Source organism: Plectropomus leopardus, chromosome 21 (genome assembly GCF_026936395.1).
Source record: "Plectropomus leopardus strain MGB_pleo_1.0 chromosome 21, ASM2693639v1, whole genome shotgun sequence".
In the NCBI taxonomy this organism is placed as follows: domain Eukaryota; kingdom Metazoa; phylum Chordata; class Actinopteri; order Perciformes; family Serranidae; genus Plectropomus; species Plectropomus leopardus.
Genome location: NC_142196.1, coordinates 7,492,453 through 7,519,394, shown reverse-complemented (window position 1 = coordinate 7,519,394; position 26,942 = coordinate 7,492,453). Strand labels below are relative to the sequence as shown.

Here is a 26,942-nt window from a genome sequence, read left to right as displayed (position 1 = left end):
GATGTTTCTAGGATTTAAGGACATTTCCAGGATTTGAGGACATTTTGCAGATTTTAGGACATTATAGGACTTAAGCTTGTTTCTAGCATTTTAGATAATTGCTAGAAATTTAGAACGTTTGTAGGATTTTATTATGTTTCCAGGACTGTAACAGGTTCCAGGGTTGTAGGATGTTTTCTAGGATTTTAGGACATCAGGAGCTTAACTAGGACCTCTGTTGGGGAGTGTGGGGGATCTTCCACTTGCACTTTTCTTGATTAAAAAAGCTCTATCTTGATGCAGTTTTATATATACTAATGGTGCAAAAACACTTGATAACTTTATTTTTATTGTGAAATAAAAAAGGTTGGGAGAAGGCACACAGCTTCTGTAAATTGACTGCACTCAGTCTTCTGCTTTGTAACAATGCTCCTGTGTGCAACATTTAACATGAGGCAATTAGCTGTGACCCGTTTCCAGCTTCTGCCACTAATCACAGTTCCCACAATTTAACCACTATTTAGTAAAATACACCCAGTTTAGTTGGGTTTACCCCTCAACAACATCCCCGAGAACTGGCTGGGATCTACACAGGCATCCTCCTACTGTCAGCTCCACCCACATACCATACACGCTTCTTCCCATTGGTTCAAAATCAAAGGAAGACTTCTTAAACCGAGATCTTATTGGCTCACGGCACTTTCAATCCCTCTTTCCACAGTCGGTATATGCAAATCGACGAATAGATGCGGAACAAGGGGAAGGAGAGCATAGCGGGCATAAATAGGTAGAGGGGGCGGACGAGTGTTGCCCTTCATCATTTCAGCTCAATTTTCACCCTGTTGCGCGCCCGCTGTATTATTTTATCGAATAGGACTGGAATATACACCGAATCGCTGTGAAAATGGCGCAGCCAGACAGCAAGAAGATCTTCTTTGAGAACCTGTCGGGAGCGGGGAAAGCTATCGCGGTGCTGACGAGCGGAGGGGATGCTCAAGGTAAACTGTGAAGTGACACTTTTACAGACACTGTATGTACCACTGTGTCACTGTGTGCAGGCCCGCAGAGGGCGAAAACACACCCCTGCAGCTGCGAGATGCTCTAATGCTGGCGAAGTGACTTGGCGTTTTCTTATTGCAGTGTCCGAAACACTGTGCGGCAGCTAACTGCAGACCAGTGCAATAGTAACGTTACGGCCATTCATTCAGGAAACCCGCCAGCTAGCATGCTAACATGACACATCCTGCTAACTCGCTAACAGCAGCATCCTCTGCCTCTAATTTGATGGCATGTTTGTCGCTAAGCGCGGTGACAGCAGTTTACAGAGCTGTCAAGGTCGAACCGTGGCGTCTTTTTCTATTCACGGAGCATTTATTAGCGTAATATAACTCACGGGTTAATGTTACAATTTAATTAACTGAGTCAAATGAACTCGGACGAGGCAGTGACCGCCGCAGCAGCGCAGGCCACCGTACTGCGGGTTGCTGGGCCTGCTTACTGGTCTACGTGACAGGCAGTGACTGACAGAGAAACTGCAGAAAGCATGCTCGACATGAACATTTTGAGAGAGATGAGAGCTGATGTTGCGGTTAGTTAGCAGCCCCAGTGAGGGCTAGTGGTGGGATGCCTGTATCCTGTGTACGTGATGAACTGCGCATACGTCTGTCCCACTCAGGCTTACATCACAGAGGAAAACCCTGATCATGTGTCAACCGGCTCCTCTCTTTATTTCCTTTAAGCACGAGGTGTGCACATCTAATACTAAGATGTTAACACTCCATTTTCAAAGTAATTAAATTCTATTAATTTAGCATCAAAATCAGTTATTACATCGACATAAAGTTTAAATTAATGATCGGCAAATTACACCAGAAGTACTGCAGCATGATGAAGCTCTAAATATGTTATGGCATGTTTTTAAGCTAAGGGCTTCCTCTACACAGCCAGTGTCCTTTTGATCAGTTATACTATAATTATATAATGGAATAAACCCAAATAAATTCATAATTAAACTGATTTTTGAAGTGCAACTCTTACTGTAACTGTAATATTTACTACTTCTAATATAGTAAAACACAACTGAACAGTTCTTGTTATGATATTGGAATTTCTAAAATACAATAACTTGAGAAACATCGATTTTCGTTAGTGGTGGGAATCATCAGAGGCCCCCGCAATACAATAGCTTATTATGATGATACTGTACTCACAATACAATATTGTTGTGATTTCAAATGTTTTGTAAAATGTTCAGTATTGCAATAACATATATTGTGATTTATTATCTTTTTCAGCTTCAAAATATGAACACAAAGGAAGAAAAAAAAAGTCCAAATCTATTCTTATCGAGTGTGATAAAGATCTAAAGATAAAGTTTCTGTCTTAAATCATCTTTTCTTGCAGCAAAATGTATCTACTAGTGGACTGAAATAGCAATTGATTTTATGGTAAAATTAGGCTACCAGACTACCAGGCATTTAGAGCATTCGATTACATTTTTAATTTAAAGATAAATAGCCCATAAAGAGGGTTTTACATGACAATGATGACTTCTCTTTTGATGGTTAGTAGCAGAGCATAGCAGAATAACTTTAGTTAACATTAAAAACAAGAGAGAGCGAGAAAGTACAGCTGATGCCGGTGTATATTTGACCTAAGTTATCTAAATATGTATATCAGTCTAAGTGGATTGTCTAAAATGGGAAAAAAATCATATTAACCAGATGTACCTGTGTTGATGCACAGGTATAGTAGGATGTGTTTGTTAAACTATGAAAAATTCTGCGTGGAATGCCTTCAATTAGTACTTTTTAACAGAAATTTTGTGTCTTTATAAGAAAAGCACGCATGTTCCCAATCTTACAATGGCTTTCAAGTGTCCCAACAAGACCCAACAAGGCAGCTAAATGGAATTCAGCCATAAATAATTTTTGTTATTTACACCTGTGCATTCCCCACTGTGACATGTCAAAAGGTCTCCTGGAGGTCAACCCGGAGACTTTTTTTTTTAGCTTGCATTCTCTACTTTCCTCGCTTCCCTTTCAACAGGAAGCAGTTCAGCAGTTTGCTAAATGTTACTGTAACTGCCAGCCAAGTTAACTTCATTATTGCTCTCATCGGCTCAGGGGAAATGAATCAATCTCTGGTGGATGGCTATAGAATTAGGATTCATTATTAGCATACATATGAACTCATACAGACGGGGGAAAAAAACACATGGAGATGGCCCCAGAGCAAAGCAATGAGGCACAGGCATGCATGACAGGAACTGAATGTCTGTGTCAGAGGGCATTGTGTAGCCTTGGCTTGTTCTTTTCACTCACTCTGCACGAGAAAGCGTCAGTTATGCAGAATAAGTGGACAAAACTTGATGAATTTCTGCTCTCATAAAGACCTTTTCTGTGCTCTCTGACTGTAATTAAACTAGGCTGATGATTTGACCATGGTTATGTAATGAGGCAGTAGGTCATGGGCTGTTACACTGGACAGTGTAGTGAATAATTGGTCCCCAGCTTCTTGTGGTTATGAGTGCCTTGTTGGTTTTGTGGTTTTAGGAGTGTAAGAAAAACATTAATTCCTGGAGGATTTATTTCTTCCCACTACAGTTCATCATGTACTTTTCAGTCTTTTCACTATTACTGCCGTCTTCTCCACTGCCCCACTGGCCTAACCTTTTGCGTTGCTTAGTAACAACCCCGCTTGGCTGCCATTAGATCTGCAGTGTTCTCCGTTTTGTGAAGAGAAAAGAAACTCGGCTCTTTCTTCTGTTGTTTATATCTCTCCCAGTCAGCCAAGTCCCTGTCTGCTGTGGCTAAAGCATTAGCCAGTGTTCCCACTGTCAGCGTTTAATCTAACCTGCCATTGACATTCAAGTCACAGAGCAGTGCCGCATTGGTTACTGAGTACACTTGGACTAACCACAAAATAACTGAGAGGTTGTAGGAGGAGCTGGGAAACCTTCTGACCAAAAATGGCAGCGTGCTGCGGTGAGAAAAAAATTTGGCCCCAAGCTACAAATAACAACTCAAACATAGAAACCCTGCAATAACACACACACTTACACACATTGTCCCTCATATTTAACAAATACTTAGAGAGTGGGGATTAAAGTTTTACAGCTGCAGTTGTGACAGAGATTAAATAAATATCCATACAGCAACTGTGGAGCAGCCGTGCAAATCAGGATTTCACAATGATTTGCTACAGTTGATACACTCTTCAGAGCTTAACTGTTTACCCTGCTCATCACCGCACTGTTGCATTACCTTTATGTTGGTGTTAAGATTACTTTATTCTTATTTTTTGCAGGGATGAATGCTGCTGTTCGTGCTGTGGTTCGAATGGGTTTATATGTGGGAGCAAAAGTGTATTTCATACATGAGGTGAGCTCATTATTTGTGATTGACATTGTCGAGAGCTATTTGCCACTGTTCATTGTTTATTTAATGTTACAGAAGTGGGCCAAATGTAGGAAAACATGAACTGCAGCTATATTAACTCCAATATCATAATATAGTAAAAGAATATTAGCACATACTTTGTGCAGTAAAGGTATGAATCACATAATTACACCGTGATACAATATTCCATCGATTTTTTTGGACAATGATACAATATTTGCCTATATCACAAAGTCTGCTGCGATACGATTCGGATATGATTTGATTCAGGGGCCGGCAATCAATATGGGATGATATCATACAATGCCACATGCCACCATTTGTCGTTTATTTTGTGTTATAGATCTGGGCCCAAAGTAGGAAAACATAACATGCAGCCACATTGCTTCAAATATGTTTACATTTTAAAATAATATATTACGGGTGTAAATCACTACTTTCATCACGAAACAATATTATATTGATTCTTTGGACATAGACAGTATATTTGCAGAGAGCAAATACTGCAGTCTTCCACGATATGATTTTGATTCGATTCAGGGGCCTGCAGTTGATATGAGATGACTTGCCACTGTTTGTTGATTATTTTGTGTTATAGAATTGGGCCCAAAATAGGAAAACATAATGTGCAGCCACATCACCTCTAATATCTGTATATTTTTCAAGAATATATTAGCATATATTTGATACAGTACACATCAGGGGTGGAAATCACTACTTTCATTATGATACATTATTTTCGATTCTTTGGACAAGGAAACTGTATTTGCAAATACCACAGTCTGAGATGATATGATGAATGTCAAAGATATTAGGAACAGTAACAAATGTTACTGATGACTGCATTTCATGAATGGACTGTCGCACTATAGTAGTATACACTATACAACAGTAGGATCCTGTACTACATCTATGAACACAGGGATGTTTATTCTCACGTAGCAGATGTTAGAGGAGCTTTGCTGAGGGCCTGAGCCTTGCTTGCTCATCCTGTGAGCCCTGCACATCTGTGTGTGTGTGTGTGTGTCATGGACCTCTCTGCTCAGTGTGTTGTTACATAACTGACTTGACGCTGTAGCAGATGCTTGGTATGAAACTCCACTCCCACTTAGGTAGCACAGCACTCTGTGTTCCTCATGCTTCTGCAGAACACCGTGTGGTCAGACACACTTTTAACCATCCACATGAAATTCTTGAGTTTCACAATCATAAATTTGCACTTTTCTGTGGTATTGCATTAGGTTAAAATATTTATTTTATTTTATTTTATTTTTTTTAGTGATGATGACCTAATGAAGCTATGGAGTCTACATGGCTCCAACTGTTAGCTTGATGTTATTGGAGTATCTGTTTGCAAATCTCTTTTGTTTACGCAGCTTCTTCTCTTCTTATCAGGGATATCAGGGTATGGTGGACGGTGGAGAAAACATAAAGGAAGCTACATGGGAAAGTGTCTCCAGCATGCTACAAGTGGTGAGTAATTATCATGGGCAGCATTTAAGAGGAATACGCAAATCACGTAGCTAAAAGAGAAGGCTGGTTTGTGGTTAGAGGGGTCATCTCCGCACATCCCAGCAGTAATTAAACGTTCACCAGCACTGTTTACTCTTGTTAAAGTGTCCTCAAGCAAGACACTGAACACCGTACTGCACAAAGTACACACAACTGAGTTGTAAAAAGGGAGCTGGGTGACCTAACTGACCTGTCGACACCTATCGTCATCAGGGTGGGACAGTTATCGGCAGCGCCCGCTGTAAAGAGTTCCGCACCCATGAGGGACGCCTGAAGGCAGCTCACAACCTGGTGCAGCGCGGCATCACCAACCTGTGTGTGATCGGCGGAGACGGCAGTCTGACGGGAGCCAACCTCTTTAGGGAGGAGTGGAGCGGGCTGCTGACGGAGTTGGTGGAGCAAGGTACTGGGGAAAGATTAACCTCCTTTTTGTTTCACCCTCATGCTATTTTCTTAATTTAGGGTGTGCTCAGTGTGCTGAAAATCCGGTGGGAACTGCACATGGTGCTTTTGGAAACCAAATTTGGCAGATATTGTTCCATTATTCGCTATTTGTCACAACATTTGCCAGTATTAGCAGAAATTTCTGTTTGTAGGTTAGATAATTAGCACACCGCACACCCTCACATGTTCTGTTTTTCCAGAAAAGTGTCTTATGAGGACAGTTTTTTTTTTCTTCATTCTCATTCCGGCTGTTTTCACAAATGTTTGCTTTCAAATGTGTTTCTTTCAAACTGTCAGTTGATTCCTCATTAACATCTATTTTTAATAAAAGGCACTCACTCTTGGTTAAAGAGGAGCTACTAAATGTATCCTTTGTAAACTCAGGCAATATGGATCTGATATTGTAAGATTAAGAACTTACAGAAATGACTCAAGGATAAGATTTAATCTTCTTCAAATATTGACAGCATGCAAATATGTGATGAAGTCAAAAAGTCACTTTAATCTGGGGTTTTGTGTTGTAAAATTAGAGATGTTTCTTACAGTAAAGAACTGTTAAGGTTTTTCACCGACCTCAGCACTTTCCATTGCTGCTCACGATGTTATATTATGACAACAAGCTGTGAGAGTACCCTGCCCGAATTACTTTAAAAATACATCAGAAAACATAGAGGGGACATTGGTTCTAACACTTACTTCCTCATCCTTTCAGGCTTGATTGAAGCTGATGCCATTCAGAAGTATTCAGCGCTTCACATCGTGGGGATGGTCGGCTCCATCGACAACGACTTCTGTGGAACCGACATGACAATCGGCACTGACTCTGCTCTGCACCGAATCATCGAGGTGGTGGATGCAATCATGACAACTGCACAGAGGTGAGAGAGACAGATTAGTTCGCCTGCTTCTGTTATCCTGGTTGAGGCTGTGAGCACATCCTTAACTGCAAATAAAAGTCATTCAAAGTTCATTTGAAGTCTTCAAAAGGATAGTTTTTAATCAGTAGGCAGGTTTCCAGTAACCATCAATATGCACAAATTGAAATTGCGATTATAAAATATGGAAAAATGTCAATATTGCAAAAAGGTTTTAATGCAAACATGAGGACGTATTTCAGGGAATTAAAAAAAAGCCATGTTTTTGCAAAACTGTAATGGAAACTTTTTTTTATGCTTTAAGTAACATGATGCTGTGGCTATGCACTTATGATTAGGAACTGGCTCCCTCGACCATGATGCAGGAGGCGCTACAAGAGGCATTATTGCATCGCATAACTCCTCAAAAGTTAAGCGGATCATCCAAAAGTTTTGAATACACAATTCCTCTGTGAAATCGTGGACTTCCACCTCCCAGAAATCCCTCATCGTAGGCCGCTCCCATGTATAAGGGCCTTGCCTTCCCATTATCGCTCGCATAACACGCCTGCGTCGCCATCTATTGAAAATAATGACGGCTAGTGCGGTGGCTGCAATAGAGATAAACCTGCTCAAGTTTTGAACATCCATCGCCATGCTTCTTGGAGTATTATTGCGAGGGGAGAAGTCCCATAACATCATGGAAATGCAGTCGTCTCGCAATTGTTTTTTATCAGAAATATCGGTTCAGTTTTGAGTAAATCTGTAATGGAAACCCACCTACTGTAACTGAGCATCCCTTTGCCCCAGCATAAAACTGTCTGCATAAACATGAACACATTTAGGTCAAAGGATTAATGAAAATGGAATTTCAGTCTATCCTGAGGAATGTAACATTAAAAAAAAAAAAAAAACAGACGCCTTTGTTGACACATGTGGCTCTTGCATATCAAACATATCACCATGTTTAGGTGGATTTCATCTCCATTCAGTATAATCTTTCTAATGTCTATCCTTGAATATATCATTCTAGTGCTGTATTGCTCAAATTCTAAGTCATATTTTCTGTCCTGATCTTTCAGTCACCAGAGAACGTTTGTGTTAGAGGTCATGGGCAGACACTGTGGGTAAGAATGCTCTTGATAAAGTTCATATCAAAACCAAAAACATCATTCCTAAGGCAGAGACAGAGACCATTATCACCTCTGTTTATACACACAGTGTTCTGTCTGCTTGCTTTATCCTAGCTACCTGGCCTTGGTGAGCGCTCTGGCTTGTGGAGCAGACTGGGTGTTGATCCCCGAGATGCCCCCAGAGGACGGCTGGGAGGACAAGATGTGTCAGAAACTGTCTGCGGTAACACGATCTTTTCTTGTTGCACACAGTAAACTCAATGAACCACAATGAATCAGTGTCCATTACGCTTCCTAGTTGTCTTGTTTAACATGACAGTTTTCTCCAAAACCTTTCAGTTTTTCTACAAGGCGCGAATCCTGACTTCTCTTTTAAATCAGAGAAGACTGATGTGAGGGAAATGATGTGTCAGTCGTCTGCTGTCTCATTGTGTTTTTCTTTGCTTTGGAAACGTGCCATTGTTCTATGATTCAGACCCGTTCCAGAGGCACAAGGCTGAACATAATCATAGTTGCAGAGGGAGCCATTGACAGGCATGGGAAGCCTATAACCTCTGGTTTAGTCAAGGATGTGAGTACCTGAGTGAAGAGAAAGGGGAAGCCAGAAGCATGGAGACCAGACTGATGGAAATACGTCTCCTGAGCCACAAATAAACTTTCTGTTTTTATAATTTTCTTGCAGTTTGTCTAACATGACAATTGGCATCAGAAGATCTAACAGTGAGTGGGAAAAAAAAGCTCCATCATGATGCTGCATGTAAGGTCCACAATAATGCAGTGTTTAAAAGGGGTCGACAGATTATCGGCCTGGCCGATTATTGGGGCAGATATTTGGCATTTTGCCAATTATATGTACGTGCGTTTTATTTTGATGATTGCTGATAAAATTTATTAATTAAAACATGCAAAGAAAGTGTCAGCATGGGGGGAACTTTTACTTTGTAAAAATTTAGGGTGCTGTTTTTAGTCATTCATTATTTGAATTTTCACTTTACTACAAATAAAGTTGATGTTAACCTGTTGTATTTGATGTTCATAGTTTTTTGATTAAATATTTGCTAAAGGCAATTAAAGTTTTGTGACAGAGTTTGCTATATTCCAAATTCTAAATAGTTTTGGATTGCGGATTTTCATTTTTATTGTAAATGGATATCAGTTACAAATTTAGGTTATCAGATTCATTAACTTCTAATAATCGGTATCGGCCATAAAAAAACATTATCAGTCGACCCCTAGTGTTTACAAGCAACAAGGCTGGCAGAATACTGCCAACTGCAAAGTGCAAACATAAGCTACAATGACAGCTTTCATTATGAGTGGTCTCGGCTCTCTGGCCGTTAGCATCAACCGGCCCCCGTGCTTCTGAAAGCCCATGTCACAGCCACAGTCTCAGTTTTTCTGTCATGTTGTTTCTCCACCACCCCCTCCTTGTAGAACCGAGCAGGAATGAAAAGGCTGAATATCATAATTGTAGCCGAAGGGGCGATTGATCATAACAACACGCCCATTACCACTGAGTATGTCAAGAATGTAAGTACAGAGCTCTGTGTAAAAAGTGTGGCAAGTGGCCGCTTCGACTGCCTCCTGTATGACCTCTACTACTGTACTGCTGCCCTGGTGTGGCTTTGACTCTGTTGCTGTGTTTCTGGAGCACTCTATCAGACACACTGTCTAGTTTGGTAAGATGGCTTTCACCGTACTACTATGGCTGTAAAACACAGATACCCTCACTAAACCTCGCACCCAAACATTTGTCAAACTTCATTTATTCTTAACTGCCTCACACATAGTTGTATTTCTTTTTTTTAAATATTTATCGTGGTTTTTTTTTTTTTACACTTCAAATACACCATACAGATTATCACTGTATGCCATGACCTTGCACTAACTGTTTTTCATCTGAAGGCAAGCATTTCAACTTTTTTTTTTTTTGTACAGTGCCCAAGTATCTCCATTTGTTTATCACTTCCCGCTTGGGATCTTCTGTGAATTTCAGTATAGGCTGAGAGCGGCCCGCTAACATGACTGAAAAATTAGAATGGCTTGCTTGTGCTTTGCTGTTTCCCCTTTTCTTCAGCTTTTCTACTGTTTGTGTGTGATGTGCCTGTTCCTGTTATGTATGTATGTTTAAATCTGTTTAGCTCTAATATACAGACAGAATACTACATTTAGCTGTATCAGTAATATGCATGAGATAAATTAGCACCATTTCACACTGAGGATCCATTTGTTAAATTTACAGTAGTGTTTCCCAATAGAGAAATAACAAAGTACATTACTACAGTATTTGCTAAGAACTGTACATTTGATCCTCCCAGCTTGTTGTCAAATGCTTGGGTTTCGACACGCGAGTGACAATCCTGGGACACGTGCAGCGAGGAGGGACCCCTTCTGCTTTTGACCGCATCCTGGTAGGTCCACCACTTTTTGATAATTTGATCAATTATTTTAGTTCTTTGTTAAGCAAAATACCAAACGTTTGCCGGTTTCAGCTTGTAAAATATCATTTGGGATTTAGACTGTCGATGGAGTAAAACATGCTGTCTGCAGGTTTTGTTCAGTCATGGAAAAAGTGGAAAAGTCAAGGAATTTGCAAATATAAATTTCTAGGCCTTGACATTTTGAAAACTAAATATACCCTGAAAGTTTAGAAAAGTCATGATTTTTTTTTCTACAAACCTGGTTTATTTACACGCTCGACCGTTTAGAAGTATTTTAAACAGAAATTCTCTATATGCACAACGTGCAGACTTTAACCTATTGTACGCTGTGTGATCTATTTAAAGTATTTTGGTGGGAATAGTCTAGCTGTCCCAAGCACTTCCTGTTTAATCCTGTGTGTGTCTGAGAGAAACGGCTCTAGGTTTTAGGTTAAGCACATTAACAGATTTATGGCGCAGTACGTGAAGCACTGCATCACAAACAGAGAGTGACAAATCTCTCTTTACTAAAAAACAACTAAAAAAATACTCCAGTTTTGTGTCCAGTTTAAAGAAGAAATCCCTGGATTTGGAGTAGAACATACTGTGTGTACAGGAGAAACAAAGGAAGTTTTGATAGTAATGATGATGTGATGTGTGCACTATCTGTGTGTGTTCGCTCACACAGGCCAGTCGTATGGGCGTGGAGGCTGTTCTTGCCCTTCTGGAGACCACTGCTAACACGCCAGCCTGTGTGGTGTCTCTGTGCGGGAACCAGTCGGTGCGGCTGCCTCTGATGGAGTGCGTACAGATGGTAGGCACTGGACTGAGATGGAAACGCGCCAAGACTGCCACACACACACAAACAAGTATTTACAAAAATACGGAAGCTGCGATGAGAGGGAAACCGCAAAGCACGTATAAACACAATCACTGGGAAATGACTGTGCTGGATTCAGAGCGGCAGAGTCAAGGGGGGACGGGTTGGAGGAGCATTAAGTAACGATGACAAAGCGCACAGCCCATTGGGCCTGAAGTGGCTCTAATGCTCACAAGAGAGTGGTATTGTTTGAGAGGCAGTTGTGTCTGGTTAATGATTATCTGAAGCATTTGGCAGAGTTGGCAATGACCGCCTGCTGGATGGTGATGTAATGGCAACCCCTCTCCATAGAAACGCACAAAGAGGCTTTATTGTTGTACTCACGAACCATGTTTGGATTTTGACAGAACTGGAGGGAAAATTTTGCTGCAGTTTTCCATTATTTTCAGATTTTGTGAAACGCTTCATGTAAACAATCGTGTTACAGGTCAAGACGAGGTTACACATTAACCCCGTGTGGCCTTTAACACGTCTGCTGCTGCATTGTTCTGTCTTTTTGAACTTGACAGGCAGTTAGTCTTACACAACATGCAGCAATTGTCAGGCTCATAATAGACACTTCAAAGATCGCAGCATGAATACATACAGATATTTAATCTCAGCTGGTATAAATTCAACAAAGGAAGTGTTTGAACTGAAATACTCCTGTGTTTTCCTCAGACTCAAGAAGTCCAAAAGGCCATGGACGAGAAGCGGTTTGAGGAGGCTGTAAGGCTCCGGGGCAGGTATGACTGACAGCCCGCTCTGACCAATCTGATATCCTAAAGCCATCGCTTCACTCAAGACTAAGGCTCTACCCGACTCAGAATTATGTCAGTCAGATCACATTTGGCTGTTCAATATGAATCGTCAGTTCATTTTTTTTTACATATTAAGTTTGAAAGTTTGAAAGTGACGTTCAACAGCATTCATTTAATATAGTAAACAAGCTAATGGCATTAATGATGTGTCGCAAAATATGCACAACAAATTTTTTTGCTGACACTAGATATATGTTGATGTGTGATGTTTCGTTTTCCATCACGTACATTTCTCCTATTTCTCCCTGCGTTTTGTCTCTCCCTTCATGTATGCCAGCTAGCTGAAAATGTGTTTGAAAGGAGTTTAAAAAACGCTGTGCGAGAGACAAGGAAAAAAATATTTTATGGGTTTTTGAAAAGCAATAGAATTTTTATTCTGTCAATGAAAATGTGTGGGAACCCTGCATATTGGGCCTTTTCATTGATGTAGTGTTAAAAATGTTCCACACTACTGTTGTAACAATATTGCGTGTGCTATGTTTTACTGCAGGAGTTTTGAAAACAACCTGAGGACATACAAACTGCTGGCTCATCATAAACCAGAATCCGAACTACCAACTGTAAGTCACCTCACGACATCGTGACATTTCCTTTGACAGTGACAGTGTTGTCAGCTCTGTTTGCTTTCTCCTAACACAAACCAGAAGAGTACACACCCTCACTCAGCCACACACTGAGCAGGAGTGGTTTTCACACAAGCAGCCCACACCGTGCCTGGAGTGTGTGTTGTTTTTAGAGAATCAAATCGGCCTCCGAAAGCCACTGAGATGTTTAATTTTTTATTACGCTGTCCTCAGGATGTGCTTACAAATAATGACTCAGCTACTGCAGTCATGATGCAGTGTGCAGCTGCTATTTTCAGGAGGTATTCTTGGCAAAAAAAAGTGGCGAGTAAAGTATTCCTGTAAATGTGCGTTTTTGCCAATACAGTACGGTGAGCATTTCTTTGAAAACAGGTGCATTTAAGTATTAGTCATACTGGCATCCATCAGATGTGCTGCAAGTTGTTTCCTGCTGTTAGGTGGAAAATAAGGTGACCTGTAATTATGGCTTCAAGTTAATGATAAACTGTTTTTACCTGCCTGCTGCGTAGCCTATAGTTGTAGCGATACGCTTCGACTCATGAAAGCGGCTCAGCGTTGGTCTGTCGTGCAGTGAGATCAGACGACACCTGGCTTCCCGCTTAGGGATGACTTGTTCAACCCTGCCAGGAGCCACGGCAGCCTGCTGCTGCAGCTCCAAAGGAGGCAGCTCACACTGAAGATCAGTGAAGTGTAGAGGCAGCGTGGCAGACCCCATGCTGCGGAGCTCGCCTCAGGGTTTGGCTCCCCCCGCATCCGTAATAATGACCACTGCAGGCCCAGCATGGAGCTGAGAGCAGAGCAGAAAGCTGTTATTGATTGGCTCTGCAGAGCTCGATCAACTGTCCTCCAACAACAACTGCAACATACTCTCTTTATTTAGGGTGATGATTAACCCTTTGAAACCTGAACAAATCGTGCTGATTTCTTTCAAAAACATTGGAAGAAAGCCGTGAGCAACGAAAGAAGAAACGACCCCAAAATTAGCAAGAAATTAGAAAAAAGTAAAAGAAAATCAAGTGAAAATTTGTGGAAAAAAGGGAAAGAAAAAGAAAGTTTAAAAAACACAGAAATGAGCTAGGAAAATAGCTTAAAAAATACAATTGTTACATAATTACATACACAATTTAAATATGTTATTACAATAATTATGAATAGTTTTCCCCTACTTTTTTCCCCTTTTTTAAAAACAATTTTCTAAACCTCCTTATTTATTGTAATTTTTGAAACATTTATTACCAAGTTGCTCACTGCCTTTTTCCCATGATAAAAAAATAAATAAATAAATTACACCAATGTGCTCTGGTTTTGAAGGTTTAGATACTGACATGGCATCTGTGGTTGCACAAGGAATGTGATGTCGCTCCAGGTTTTAAATGGTTAAACTAGTCACAGGGTTTCTGTGGATCCTTAAAAAGTCTTAAAATGCATAAAATTCATTAAACTAAAAAGTAAGGCCTTAATTGGTGTGAATATGTCTTAATTAAATCTTTTAAAAGTCTAAAAAATACTCAGACATATGACGTAGGATTTGATATATTCTTTTTTGTTCTGACTGTGCACTGTAAAATTTCAAACTAACTGGTAAAATCTTTTACAGTTATTATTATTATTATTATTATTATTATTATTATTTAAACATTTAAATTTGCCAAATTCCTCTCACATAAACATCACCAAGAAAGCCATGTTTAAATATTTAATTATTTTACATATTTTATGTTTTAGTTTTTTATTTGTTTTTTGTTGTTGTAAAATTGGGCTTAAATTTCATTTCAAGTGGCATTAAAAAAGCCTTGAAAAGTCTTAAATCTGACTTACCTTAAGCAGAAGGAAACATTTGATGTCCATTTTCTGTCCTCAGAGCAACTTCAATGTGGCGGTGTTGAATGTCGGGGCCCCTGCAGCGGGCATGAATGCTGCCGTCCGTTCAGCCGTCAGGGTGGGCATCTCTGAGGGCCACAAGATGTTTGCTGTCAGTGATGGGTTTGAGGGTTTCTGCAAAGGACAGGTGAGTAATATATCATTGATATGCCGTTTCCTTTACTGTACTTTTGCATGTATACACCTCTCTGCAATCGTATTAATTTAGATGAAACATTTTAAGAACGGGCATTCATCAGATAATCTTTGCTAACAGTTTAATCAAATATTTTGTGTACTACTTTAATGTTTTAATCAATAACCCAACGAGAATTGCACTCAATCCCTGTTAGGTCACTGTCTAAAGTATAATCAGGGAGACCCAGAGGATAATCTGCCCAGATTATTGTAAACCAATTTCCCACACTGACTCTCCCTCCTCTGCCCTGCTCAGCTGAAGTTGATGCAGTACCACAGCTGACTGTTAGAGGGCAACAGTACATACAGACTGTAAAACAGCTTGTCTTGTGTGAGACTGTGCTGTAATATGAGAAACTACTATTATCCCTGGCTGGTTAAACTGGTTTTACGCTCCTCTCCCTTATCCTCCCCTGACCTTTCCCTATGAAAAGCATCAAGATAGGGAAATTCAATAACAAGTTCAATTGGATGAATTTTTAAACCAGGAATTGTCAACTGGCCATATATTTTCAACAACATATTTCTAACCTTTTTTGAAGCTACTGGTCATGCCAAATTTTAAACATCTGAATGTAGTAAAAACAGCAAATTTATTTTTTTTATTTTTTACATAAATAAAATGTTTTTGGTCACATATCTGACCCAGGCACATGACAGAGTGCAGATAAAATAAATAAGAAAGAGCTATAAATGCATGCATGTATCAATAACAGTGACCAAAAACACACTCCAGCATCTCCCTCCCTCTCCCCTCTCTCTCTGGCAAACAAACACACACACACACGCCATCTAGGCATATTCTTTTGACAATTCAAGCACAGCCCAGATGTTGTAATGAGCCACCAAGTGTGACTGTGTCACATGAGAAAAGGTTCACTGGTGAGACGTATCTGATTGGCTGTGACGCTATACCGATCTGTGCATCCTGGCCGATCAGTACTGTGCATGTGCATGTTTATCTATGCTGGGTACCTTTAGGTTGCTTCGCGGCCCGGATGTGGCCCAGTTTAATTGGCCTACCTTAAAACAAACCAGTCCATAGTTGGCTCGCCTAAAGAACAGCACTTAACAAATGATCTGCTCATTTATCTTCATCAGAACGTCTCCAATATCACTGATTAGTTAAACATCCTGCATGCGCCCCAGCCAGCTAAAATCAGGTTGCACTGACTGACCCTAGACCAGTGGGAGTAATGGTTCCTCTGTTATATATCAGGCATTTAGTTGTCCAGGAAATGAACTGTCTTTATAAGTTTTGCACTGAAACCACGGGAGCATGCGTCTGATCATACAGAATAGTAGCAAACACAGGAGGCTCTGGGTGTATTAAAGTGTATAGTAAATGGACCAACAACAATATTTGGCATGGTATAAACATTGGAATGCTTAAGAAAGAAAGTGCTTAAAATATGAAGGAGTTAAATTTCATTCGTTGCTGTTGTCTTCCCTTCAGATTAAGGAGATTAAATGGGGTGATGTCGGAGGATGGACGGGACAAGGCGGATCTCTGTTGGGGACCAAAAGGTAAAGCTGTGATCTGTTATCTCTTAACAGCAACTGTACAGCATTAAAACTGTAATCCATGAAGTTTTAATTACTATTTATTAAGTTATTCTATTAAGTGGAGGGGTATTGGTAACATATACAGGTAAAAACAGGTGAAAAGATACAGATTTCATCTTTAAAGGTACACTCGCCAGGGTTTTCCTGAAAAACAATGCTTAGACTCATTCAAAGTCTCTCTCAGTCTTCACTTAATTCCCCCTAGAAGGTTGTGGCGGTGTATTTATCTGCAGAGACTCTGCTTTCTGCTGGTATTTCCTTACTTGTTTTGTTATATGTGGAACGTTCCTGGGCACAGCGCGCATGTGCCAGGCAAAGAGAAAGTCACAAAAACCTCAGACACAGCACTGAAAAAATGCAAATACAGTGAGGCGAAACACCAAGCAGCTAGCTCTCACTTTCACTGTCAATATTGTTTACAAACAGGAGCAGACTGTTCCTTCCTTAATTTACATCGATACTTCATACTAACTTTTCAGTATTTTCACTCACACACAAACTGTAACTGTGCATTTCTCATGAACACAAAAACACATTAACACTTTTGTTGTTTCCCTTCCTTTAGAACACTGCCTGCAAAGCACATTGACAAAATTGCTGATTCGATGCGAAAGCACAACATTAACGCACTGCTAATTGTTGGTGGATTCGAGGTACGTTTAATTTTTTTCTGTTCCCTGGTAGCTAATTTAGCTAATTTTGGCTACATTTTCAGTTATGCTTTCCATAAGCTTTTTTTGCTGCAGTTTTGAAAATTCCTGACAGTAGCGCTAATGCTAATAATATTCAGCAACATTATGAAAACGCTCCTACACTTAAGACTGTAGCTGTTGAAGCAGTACTAATTATATCGTCAGATGTCCATATGTACAGTATATGACAATGTAATGTTGACCCCTCTCCATCATTCTTATCCCATTTTTATGTCAGCACACCACCATATGGCTCCTCACATACTCATGCACATTACCATGCTTCAAAGTCAGTTCTCTGTCAAAACCAACATCAGCAGGAACTGTAGCGTAAAAAGCTGATTTTCAGGACTATGAATATATTATTATAGAGAAAGTACGATTCTTAGTTTGAGGCATTTGAATTATTGAAATGAAACGTAAAGCGACACTGAATATTGTGATGATTTGGTTTTAGTTGGAAAACAGAGAACACCTGCTTTTTTCCAGCCATTTCACGCACTCCCGTTTAGATGCTCACCAGCTTTATTTTCCTGCAAATGCAAGTAAATGAGTGTTATGTGTATGTATGGATGTGTGTGAGAGAGAGAGAGATAATATGTATTGTATGTGGAGTGGTACCTGTCTGTTTCGCTGCTGTCCGTTGTGATAGACCTGGCTCCTCCCCTTGGCACCCCTCCACTTTTGTCCTTCCCTTCCTTTGTGGCAAGTAGCACCTTTTCAACCCAACCAACCTGCTACAGTTCCACCCCCGCAGACACTAAAGCCCCTTGGCTCTGCCCTGCAGGCCTTCCTGTCACTGCTGGAATTGTTAACGTCGCGCGGGAAATATGACGAGTTCTGTGTGCCCATGGTCATGGTCCCAGCCACTGTCTCCAACAATGTGCCGGGCTCAGACCTCAGCATTGGCGCTGACACAGCTCTGAACGCCATCACTACTGTAAGTGATGGAGGCTGGCAACAAGAATAGTTGATCTCAGCTACACATGGACAGATAGAAAACACACACGTAAGCAGGCAAACATGCTTGCTTATGCTCAAGTAGCCAGCCAGCCAGCCAATCAAGAAAGGGGGAAATCGCTCACTCGGTCATTTTACCAGTCACTCCTCATATTTAGCTGCCTGTCATTTGAAGGAAAATTTGCGAACACGGCATCTGTTAGCCACATCTGGAATAAAACTTGACGCAAACATCAGGAATTCAGCCACACAGACAAATGAAGGTATGACTGGTAAATGTAAAACCAAGTTACAGAGTAGCGTCCCTCCCTTCGCTCTCAGGTGAGTAAGCGGTCGACAACATGGAGGCATGCTGCAAGGTGCACGAGTGTCGTGACCGCCATGTTTGCTCTGCCTGCCCTTCTGCCCGTCTGTGTGTTTGTGTCCTCCCACATCATTAACATCAAAATGAGTGGTTACCAGCGTGCAGGTTTGATGTTGAAGCTCACACATGCAACTACAAACTAACACCTTGTGGTGCAATAATGTGCACTGAATCCTGTGTATCTGCTCTAACTAATAACAAAGCTGCCACACTAACTTTACTCAGAGATATCACGTCAATCTGGCATTAATATGCAGTTTTTTCTTTTTTTCCTTTCTTAAAAGCATCATGATAACCCAAATGAACACAACATTTACCCTGTGTAAGACCAGAGCCACAGCTCAAATATTAGAGCCCGACCGATATATATTGGTGAGTCGATTTAATCATCCAACACTGGCTTCTTGCAGATCGGTATACATGTTGTCCAATATGCACCCATAGAGATTTGTTATAATCGTTGTTATAATTTGTTATAGAGTATAATCCAGATAATTGGAGTAATTTATTATAATTAAATCAACAATCGAGTTTACGGTTTCAGTGCAGTGATGTCATTGTTGATAAAAAATGTTGTTAAATCCTGCGTCCATCTTTGTCACAAGAGTTTGGTGGCCATATTTGAGGGATAATTGCATTGCTAAGATAGGTAGATAAATATACTCATAGATAAACATAAATATATATGTAGTATATATATAAAGTAGATATAGATTAATATACATGTAGATGATAGAGTATCTGCATCTACATATATATATATATGTATATATATTAACAGAACTTAATCCATAAAGAGATGCTCTGAGTTATTTATAATAATTAAAAAAACCATAAATACATATATTCTTTTTATTTTTATTAACTGAGCAAAATCCAACCATATTTAAAGAATAAGTACATTATGTAGATAGATAGATAGACATATTGATAAATATGTATAAATAATAGATGCAGGTGTATGTGAGTATGTGTGAAAGCAAAATTAACCAGCAACTGACAGCGCTAATCTGGAATTTTTTTTTTAACTTTCTAATCCACATCAGCCCTAAAAATCCAGTATCGATCGGGCTCTAGCCAATAAAAACAGAATAACATATCCGAGCCTGAATCTCTGCCACCATCTCCATCACTCTCCATCCTCCTCTGAGTATGCAGACTGGATCTGTGCTTGTCCTGCCTGCATATAACCTTCCACAGCAGATACGGCCGCCATGAGCTGCTGAGGCTCACAAACACACAGATCTGTCCCATCTTTTCCTTTCACATCTTTGTCTTCTTCCCTCTCTTCTATCTGTTCCATCACCTTCCCTCTACATTTTATATGTTCCCTTATCTCCTGTGGCTCTCCTCTGCCACTTCATCCCCTCCTCCTTCCATCCTCCTACTTTTTTCCTCCCTCCATTTCCTCTCCATGCCTCTATTCACACTTCTGTCCCTCCCGTCCTTTCTGCCAAAGGGAAGCCATTGCCGCTATCACACGGAAAGAGCCGGAATGGCAGGATACGCTCTAGCAAACTGAGAGAGAATCAGCAGTCTCTCTCTCAGTGGCCGTTCCCTCTGTGGCTCTAACGCGTTCTCATGTACTGCCGCTTCAGGCCTTTGAGAGTCTGCTGCAGCTGTATGAGGCTCGTGCTACCTATGAGGAGTTTTGCATCCCGATGTGTATGCTGCCTGCAACCATAAGTAACAATGTGCCGGGCACTGATCTAAGTATCGGGGCAGACACGGCCCTCAATGCCATCGTGGAGGTAAGGCTGTCGAACCGCCGCCGGCACAACTTTAACCGCTTTGTTCAAGATGCAAATGCACAGAGGATGAAAATGACACATGATTTTAGGTATCAGTGGAGTTCATGGTCCAGTGCTCGTAATCAACAAACTGTCAGCTTCCAGAAGCAGATGTGCAGTAAAGTGTTGCATGAGTTTTTGCTGCAGGTCTATAGATTTTCTGTAGCCACTCAGTCTTAACCTAACTTTAACTAACTGTAGTCCTAACATCACGTTTAAGATTAACTTGAACTCAATCACTGAATAGCTGTAAAATTTTAAAGGGGCAGTCCACTGATTGTTTGTATTTGAACAGAAAACCTGTATAACAAAGTGTAGGCGTGAGGTTTTAGGGAGATAGGCATTTAGATGGCTGGATGCAAGTTGAATCGTGGGAAATGTAGGAGCCTCTGCTGCCTTGATTCATTCTTTTATATGTCTAGCATTACTAATGTTATTGTTTGAAATTTTTGGAAAAGTCATGGATTTTTGTTGTAATTCAACTATTACAGTAATCATCTGTGGATAACATTCAGTTAATGTGACATAACAGCAAATGTATTTTAAGGAAAATCAGCTAATCAGTTAATGCAACCTTATTTAATTTGACGTTTTATGGATTAAAGCAGTGATAGGCCAACTAATTCATGGCTCCACCCTGAACCTTTTTACTCTGTCTCATGTTATTCCTACAGTTTTATGGACGTGTCATGCTAAATCACTGGAGTGCCCCTTTAAGCTGCAGCATCTGAGAATTTTTACTGACATCACAGTGACTTGAAATTAAACTGATTATCAGCACTGGACTTTCAAAATAAAGTTTTACTGATCAGAGCGTTTAACATTTGAGTTATAAATGATATTTGAAGTTTATCATGTGATGTGCTCTCTCATCCTTATGCAGGCCTCCATTCTAACTGGTGACAGCAGCATTTTAGCCTGAATCTGCCTGAATTATTTAAACATAGCGAGTTGACTGACATATAAGCATGCTGGCCTTGAGAGTGTTATGCTGTTGTTTTTTATGTGGAATGTATTACTTTAACCCTTTGAAACCTGAGCAAATTGGTTTGATTTCTTTCAAAAACAAGTGGCCAAGGTAGCAAGCAACTCAACAGGACATGGCCCAAAAATTGGCAAATTGCAATAAACAAATAAATAAATAAATAAAAGTAACAAGAAAAATTACCCAAAAATAAACAAAAAAGGTGAACAACAAAAACAAACAATAGAATAACCTTAAAAAATGCCAAAAATAATATATATATTTTTATTTCATGTATTTTATTGTTTTATATTATTTTCCGTAACATAATTTTAAATATAAAATTATTCTATTTATAAATATAGTTTTCTGAAAATGTTCTATTACCTAACCCCTTTCCTCTTTTTAAAACTATCGTTTAGTCAATTTTTTTTGTCAGTTTTACTAATTTCTTGCAATCTGAGTAACATTATTTGCCAAGTTGGTCAGTGCCTTTTTACCCATGTTTTCAAAAGAAATCAGACAAATTTGCCGAGGTTTCAAAGGGTCAAATAAGCTTGTGAACGCGTCTGAACGCAGCACAAGAAAGCTGTTGTTGATCAAAGTTAAGAGCACATGACCTGTAATCACCACACGTCGAACACTTTGTTAAACATGACTTTTAACTGGAGGAACACATATTTGTTTCAATGCTTAGCCTGCGATAATCACCTAATGTATACTGACATTGTGAGCTTGTATGCATGTGTCAGACTTGTGACCGCATCAAGCAGTCGGCCAGTGGGACCAAGAGACGCGTGTTCATCATTGAGACCATGGGAGGCTACTGTGGCTACCTGGCCAGTGTAGGAGGCCTGGCTGCCGGAGCTGATGCTGCCTACATCTACGAGGAGCCGTTTGACATCAGAGACCTGCAGGTAACACACGATCGCTTGGTAACATGCACCTCTACGTCGGCTGGCTCTGCTGTTTTTGTCTTTTCTCACTTCAGCACATTTAGACCTACTATGGGATGTTCTTTTGAGTACAATACCACCTACTGGTCATTAGTCTAAATCGCTAAATTTCCTTTTTCATTCCCACAGGCCAATGTTGAGCATTTGACAGAGAAAATGAAGACTAGCATTCAAAGAGGACTTGTCCTCAGGTAATGACTGCTTACGTTACACCAGTCTAGACGGTCACGGTGATTGAGTAATCGGAAAAATAAGTACACATTCAGACACATAACTGGTGTGCCGCTGCAGTATTTTTGTAGGGTTGCACATGATCCAGTCTTTCCAGACTTCAGTATTTGTTTTTAAGCTGCTTGTATAGTAAACAGATCCAATGTTGACATCATCAGTTTTATAGGTGACATTTCGCAGGGGCTGCTGTCTTCATGATGTGACTGTAACATGAACTCAGGGAGGACAGAAGCTGTAAATGCAGCAATTTGTCCTGAAGTGCAACTTTAGGAACAAAGGGTGCATGTAACCTCAGACGTCTGACTGTTGTCTTTTAACTGTTTATTTGTGTAGGAATGAGAACTGTAATGAAAACTACACCACAGACTTCATCTACCAGCTGTACTCTGAAGAAGGGAAGGGAGTGTTTGACTCCAGGAAGAATGTACTGGGGCACATGCAGCAGGTAGGCACCACATTCACATCTCATACTGGTTAAATAGGAGTATTCCTATCTGAGGCAGTGTCAGGGGTAACAATTAATCCAGGATAAAGAAGATTTAATAAACAATTTTCTATATTTGTATCATGAATATGCATATACCCTTTACATGGATGAGCTTTGTTGTATTTTGGCTCCGTGTGTCTTGAGATTAGCGCAGATAAAACTGGATCAAACAAAACTTTGATGATCCCCAAGAGGAAATTGCATTGTGCCTACAGCAATTAATGGGATACAGAGAAAATGGAAATTGGATTAAACAGCACAACTAACAACTTGAACAAATACATGCCTTTAAATATATATATGTATAAAAAGTTTGGTGGGTGTTTCTGCTGTCTCTGGGTTTAAATCTGGTCTTCGACTTTTGATGCATGTTTTTGTCACCACTTCCTGTTTCTTGACTATGGATGTGACATCTTAAGAACATGAAAAAACTTAATTTCTAAACATTTATGGAAAACGCTCCAAACTGTTTTCATCCTTCCTCATGTTTTGTGTAAAAAGTTTTTCCAGGCCTGGAAATGGCTTGTAATTTACAGAATGTTTTGGAAAATTTTGGAATATATATCATTTTGGCTGTAAAATATTTCCTAAAATATTCCAAAAAGTGTTCATTGTATTGATAAATTGAAATGTAGTGCTGCGCTGCGTGACCAAACAGCATTCAGACATGGCCATAAAACAAACATTTGTTTAACAAGAAACAGATACGCGCAAACATTTGAAATTGAAATTAGTAAATATATGTGGGAACCCTGACTGAGAAAAAAGCAACGAAATCAAACATTTTGATTCCTTTGAAAGGGTGGCGCACCCTCTCCGTTTGACCGTAACTTTGGGACCAAGATCTCTGCCAAGGCGATGCAGTGGATTTCCAAAAAGCTGGTGGAGACATTCAGACAGGGTAAGGTTAATGTTCCACTTCCGATACGAGTGAAACGTCCTGTGGTAGTTGATCCTCCCTCCCTACAGAGGCGTGACCGTTGTGAAGCAGACCTACACCCGGATCTGTCATGGAGTCACTGTCTGACATTTTGATGTATTTTTATCCTCTCAGAGGAAATTATTTATTGATCATTTACATCCATCAGCATAACTATTTAATAAGAAATTGACTCGAACGTACTTAGAGATGGATAACACCAGTAAGTGTGAGTGATGTTAACACTTTTGAAAAACAGTTTGTCTTTAAAGCACACTGCATGTGTATTACGACTGCAGTTAAAGTTAAAACTCCTCTTTGTTTTTTTATGTCTATTTCCCATTCACATGGATGACATAAGATGAAGGTAAATCTTTTTTTTTTTTTTTTTTTTTGCTGGCTCCATGACCATCTCCATCTTTATATTTAGCTCCATGTCCCTGTCTGTCTTTTCCATTATTCTGCCATATTGTAGATTCACACAGGCACTTGTGGGGCATAGCTATGACTGGTTAGCGTTGCTATCAGTGTGTGTCTTTGCCTTAGTCCCGCAAATTTAGCAGCAGCCACCATGCCACAATAATTTTAAGACTGGAAACTATAAGCATGGGCTGTTTAAGTAATGGACACATTTTCCTGCTTCGCCCCACATTTCCTTGCCTGTCTATGATGCTTTATGTTGCCTCAGTTGCTTTTTGTGTTTAGACTTTAAATCCCACTGCATTGTAGTCCTCCTGTTGATCCACACAGAGTTGTTTTAGTGACTGTTTTCTTAAGAATAGCTACTAGCTAGAAAAACAAGTCATCATCACTATACAGCCTCTCACACCCGCTGCCAAATGTCCAATCCATGCTACTGTACGTTTGCAGCTAACACAAGTGCGTTCCTGTTTTTCCACCTCTGACTGCTTTGGTGTTTCCCTGCAGGCAGAGTGTTTGCTAACACAGAGGACTCTTGCTGTCTGCTGGGGATGCGTCGCAGAGCTCTGGTCTTCCAGCCCGTTGTACAACTCAAAGACGAGACTGACTTTGTGTACGTATAACACTACTTGAACAATTTCTAGTTCTTTTTAGGCTAATAATGACAGAGCGTTATGTTTTCAAGCTGTCCGCCCTATTCTCTTGAATGCGATATCAAAAGAACAGTTTGAAGAAATTTCTTCAAATTTTGCACAAACGTCTGCTTTGACTAAAGGATGAACTGATAAGATTTTGGTGACTGATTAGATTTTAGCAGTCAAAGGTCAAGGTCACTTTGATCTTGCGTCTGACTTATTTATGTGAACACGATATCTCAAGAACACCTTAAGGGAATTTATTAAAAAATTGGCACGAACGTCCACTTGGATTTAAGGACAAATTGATTCGATTTTTCTGGTCAAAGGTCTGTGACCTTGTCTATGTCTCATTCTGTTGAGCACAATATCTTCACAAAAGCTTGAAGGATTTTTTTTTCGAGTTTGGCATAAACTTCCACTTTGACTCAACGCTAAACTGATTAGATTTAGGTGTTTAAAGGTCAAGGTCACTTTGATCTTGCATCCGACTCCTTCTTGTGAAAACTATAACTCAAGAACACCTTGGGGGAATTTCTTCAAATTTAGCACAAACGTCCACTTGGATTCAAGGATAAAGTGAATAAAAATTTTTGGTCATAGGTCAAGGTCACTGTGACCTTGTGTGTGTTCTCATTCTTATGAACATGATATATAAAGAACAGCCTGAGGATATTTTTCCAAATTTGGCACAAACATCCTCTTTGACGCAAGGATAAACTAAGTTTAGTGGTCAAAGGCCACTGTGATTCTCGATACACGTTTTGCTACTGATGCCAAAATTTAAATTTAATGTTGGGAAACCTGTTGCAGAGCCAAAATTAAAATAGTGTAAAAATAAGAATGAAGAAAAATGAAATGAAATGCTAAATACTGTTATGTTTATGTTAGAGCGGATCCACCAATGATCTGAAATAACAGTTTTATCTTATAAAGCCACTCTTGTATCACATATCCATGTGGTCCAGTGAGGATCTATTCTTTTCACTGCTCCCAGTTCATTAGAAGATATCAAATATTTATAGAGCCACAGTGCTGATATTTGCTCATCTGTCTGCAGTCACAGGATTCCTAAGGAGCAGTGGTGGTTGAAGCTGCGTCCTCTGATGAAGATCCTGGCTAAGTACAAGACGAGCTACGACGTGTCAGACTCCGGACAGCTGGAGCACGTAGTACGCAACCGGCCTAAAGAGTCAGATGCCTCTGTCGCCATGTGAAGGCCAGTACATACGCTGGCCTTTGAAGTCCAGTCTGCGTGCAAGACTGAAGGCCTGCGAGGCGTCAGTTTGTGTGTTGTAAAAGAGCTCCAGTAACAACTTCAACAGTCGTCTCTGTTTGGCCACACCGTGTTCATTTCCTGTCTGTATTTTCCCTCAGTGTCACTCCTCTCCGTTTCGTCTTGACAAACTCATGAACTGTAACCTAGCCTCTGCAGTGTTCCTAATATCAGACACACACACGCTCTCGCACACATCCACGCAGCTGTCCTGCCATGCATCTGTGTGTCCTTGTTGCCCTGGTTGTTTAGTGTCACCGCTGTTTTAAAATTGCACTTTCTCCGATCCCAGAGCTGCACGAGGACAGGATAGACACTGTATCTGCTGTAAAAACTCAGTGTGTGTATCTGCCGAGGACAGTGTGAGGTTCAGCATATTTATGTGAGACTGATGCAATACAGTTCTACTGCTGCAAGTCAAGGGAACTGCGTGCTGTGCTTTACACTGAAACTAATATTTATCTTTTTATCAGTTAATTATTTTGCTCGTACACATGAATATATTATTAACTGTAGGCACTGCTGTACTGAGTAGCTGTCTGTCATATTGCACCTACGAGTTAGACATGTATGAGACTAATGTTTCCCACAGAATAAAAATCCAACTTGACAAGTGTA

The 26,942-nt window shown here is 40.1% G+C and overlaps 1 protein-coding gene across 5 annotated transcripts; it reads left to right on the top strand.

The window, feature by feature from the left end:
- Window positions 1-715: 715 nt before the first annotated feature.
- On the top strand, window positions 716-26,942 carry pfkpa (phosphofructokinase, platelet a). Of its 5 annotated transcripts, XM_088071693.1 has the most exons (23): window positions 716-977; window positions 4,288-4,361; window positions 5,775-5,852; window positions 6,105-6,294; window positions 7,048-7,213; window positions 8,272-8,316; window positions 8,437-8,545; window positions 8,798-8,893; window positions 9,757-9,852; window positions 10,641-10,733; window positions 11,431-11,556; window positions 12,283-12,347; window positions 12,913-12,982; window positions 14,868-15,014; window positions 16,521-16,591; window positions 17,196-17,283; window positions 20,245-20,397; window positions 22,153-22,317; window positions 22,486-22,547; window positions 22,921-23,032; window positions 23,876-23,975; window positions 24,921-25,026; window positions 26,109-26,942. In XM_088071693.1, the coding sequence occupies exons 1-23, from the start codon at window positions 884-886 to the stop codon at window positions 26,263-26,265; spliced, it is 2,463 nt and encodes an 820-aa protein (XP_087927819.1). In that variant the 5' UTR covers window positions 716-883; the 3' UTR covers window positions 26,266-26,942. The 5 variants fall into 5 exon arrangements, with proteins under 5 accessions (XP_087927819.1, XP_042366651.1, XP_042366650.1 ...); XM_042510717.2 differs by lacking the exon at window positions 8,798-8,893; XM_042510716.2 differs by lacking the exons at window positions 8,798-8,893; window positions 20,245-20,397 and adding an exon at window positions 18,110-18,262.

Bases quoted from the DNA above. Each gene is read 5' to 3' on its own strand.
- pfkpa (XM_088071693.1), top strand. From the start codon at position 884: ATGGCGCAGCCAGACAGCAAGAAGATCTTCTTTGAGAACCTGTCGGGA. The intron at 5,853-6,104 runs GTGAGTAATTAT...TATCGTCATCAG, and splicing joins TCTCCAGCATGCTACAAGTG to GGTGGGACAGTTATCGGCAG. The intron at 8,546-8,797 runs GTAACACGATCT...TCTATGATTCAG, and splicing joins TGTGTCAGAAACTGTCTGCG to ACCCGTTCCAGAGGCACAAG.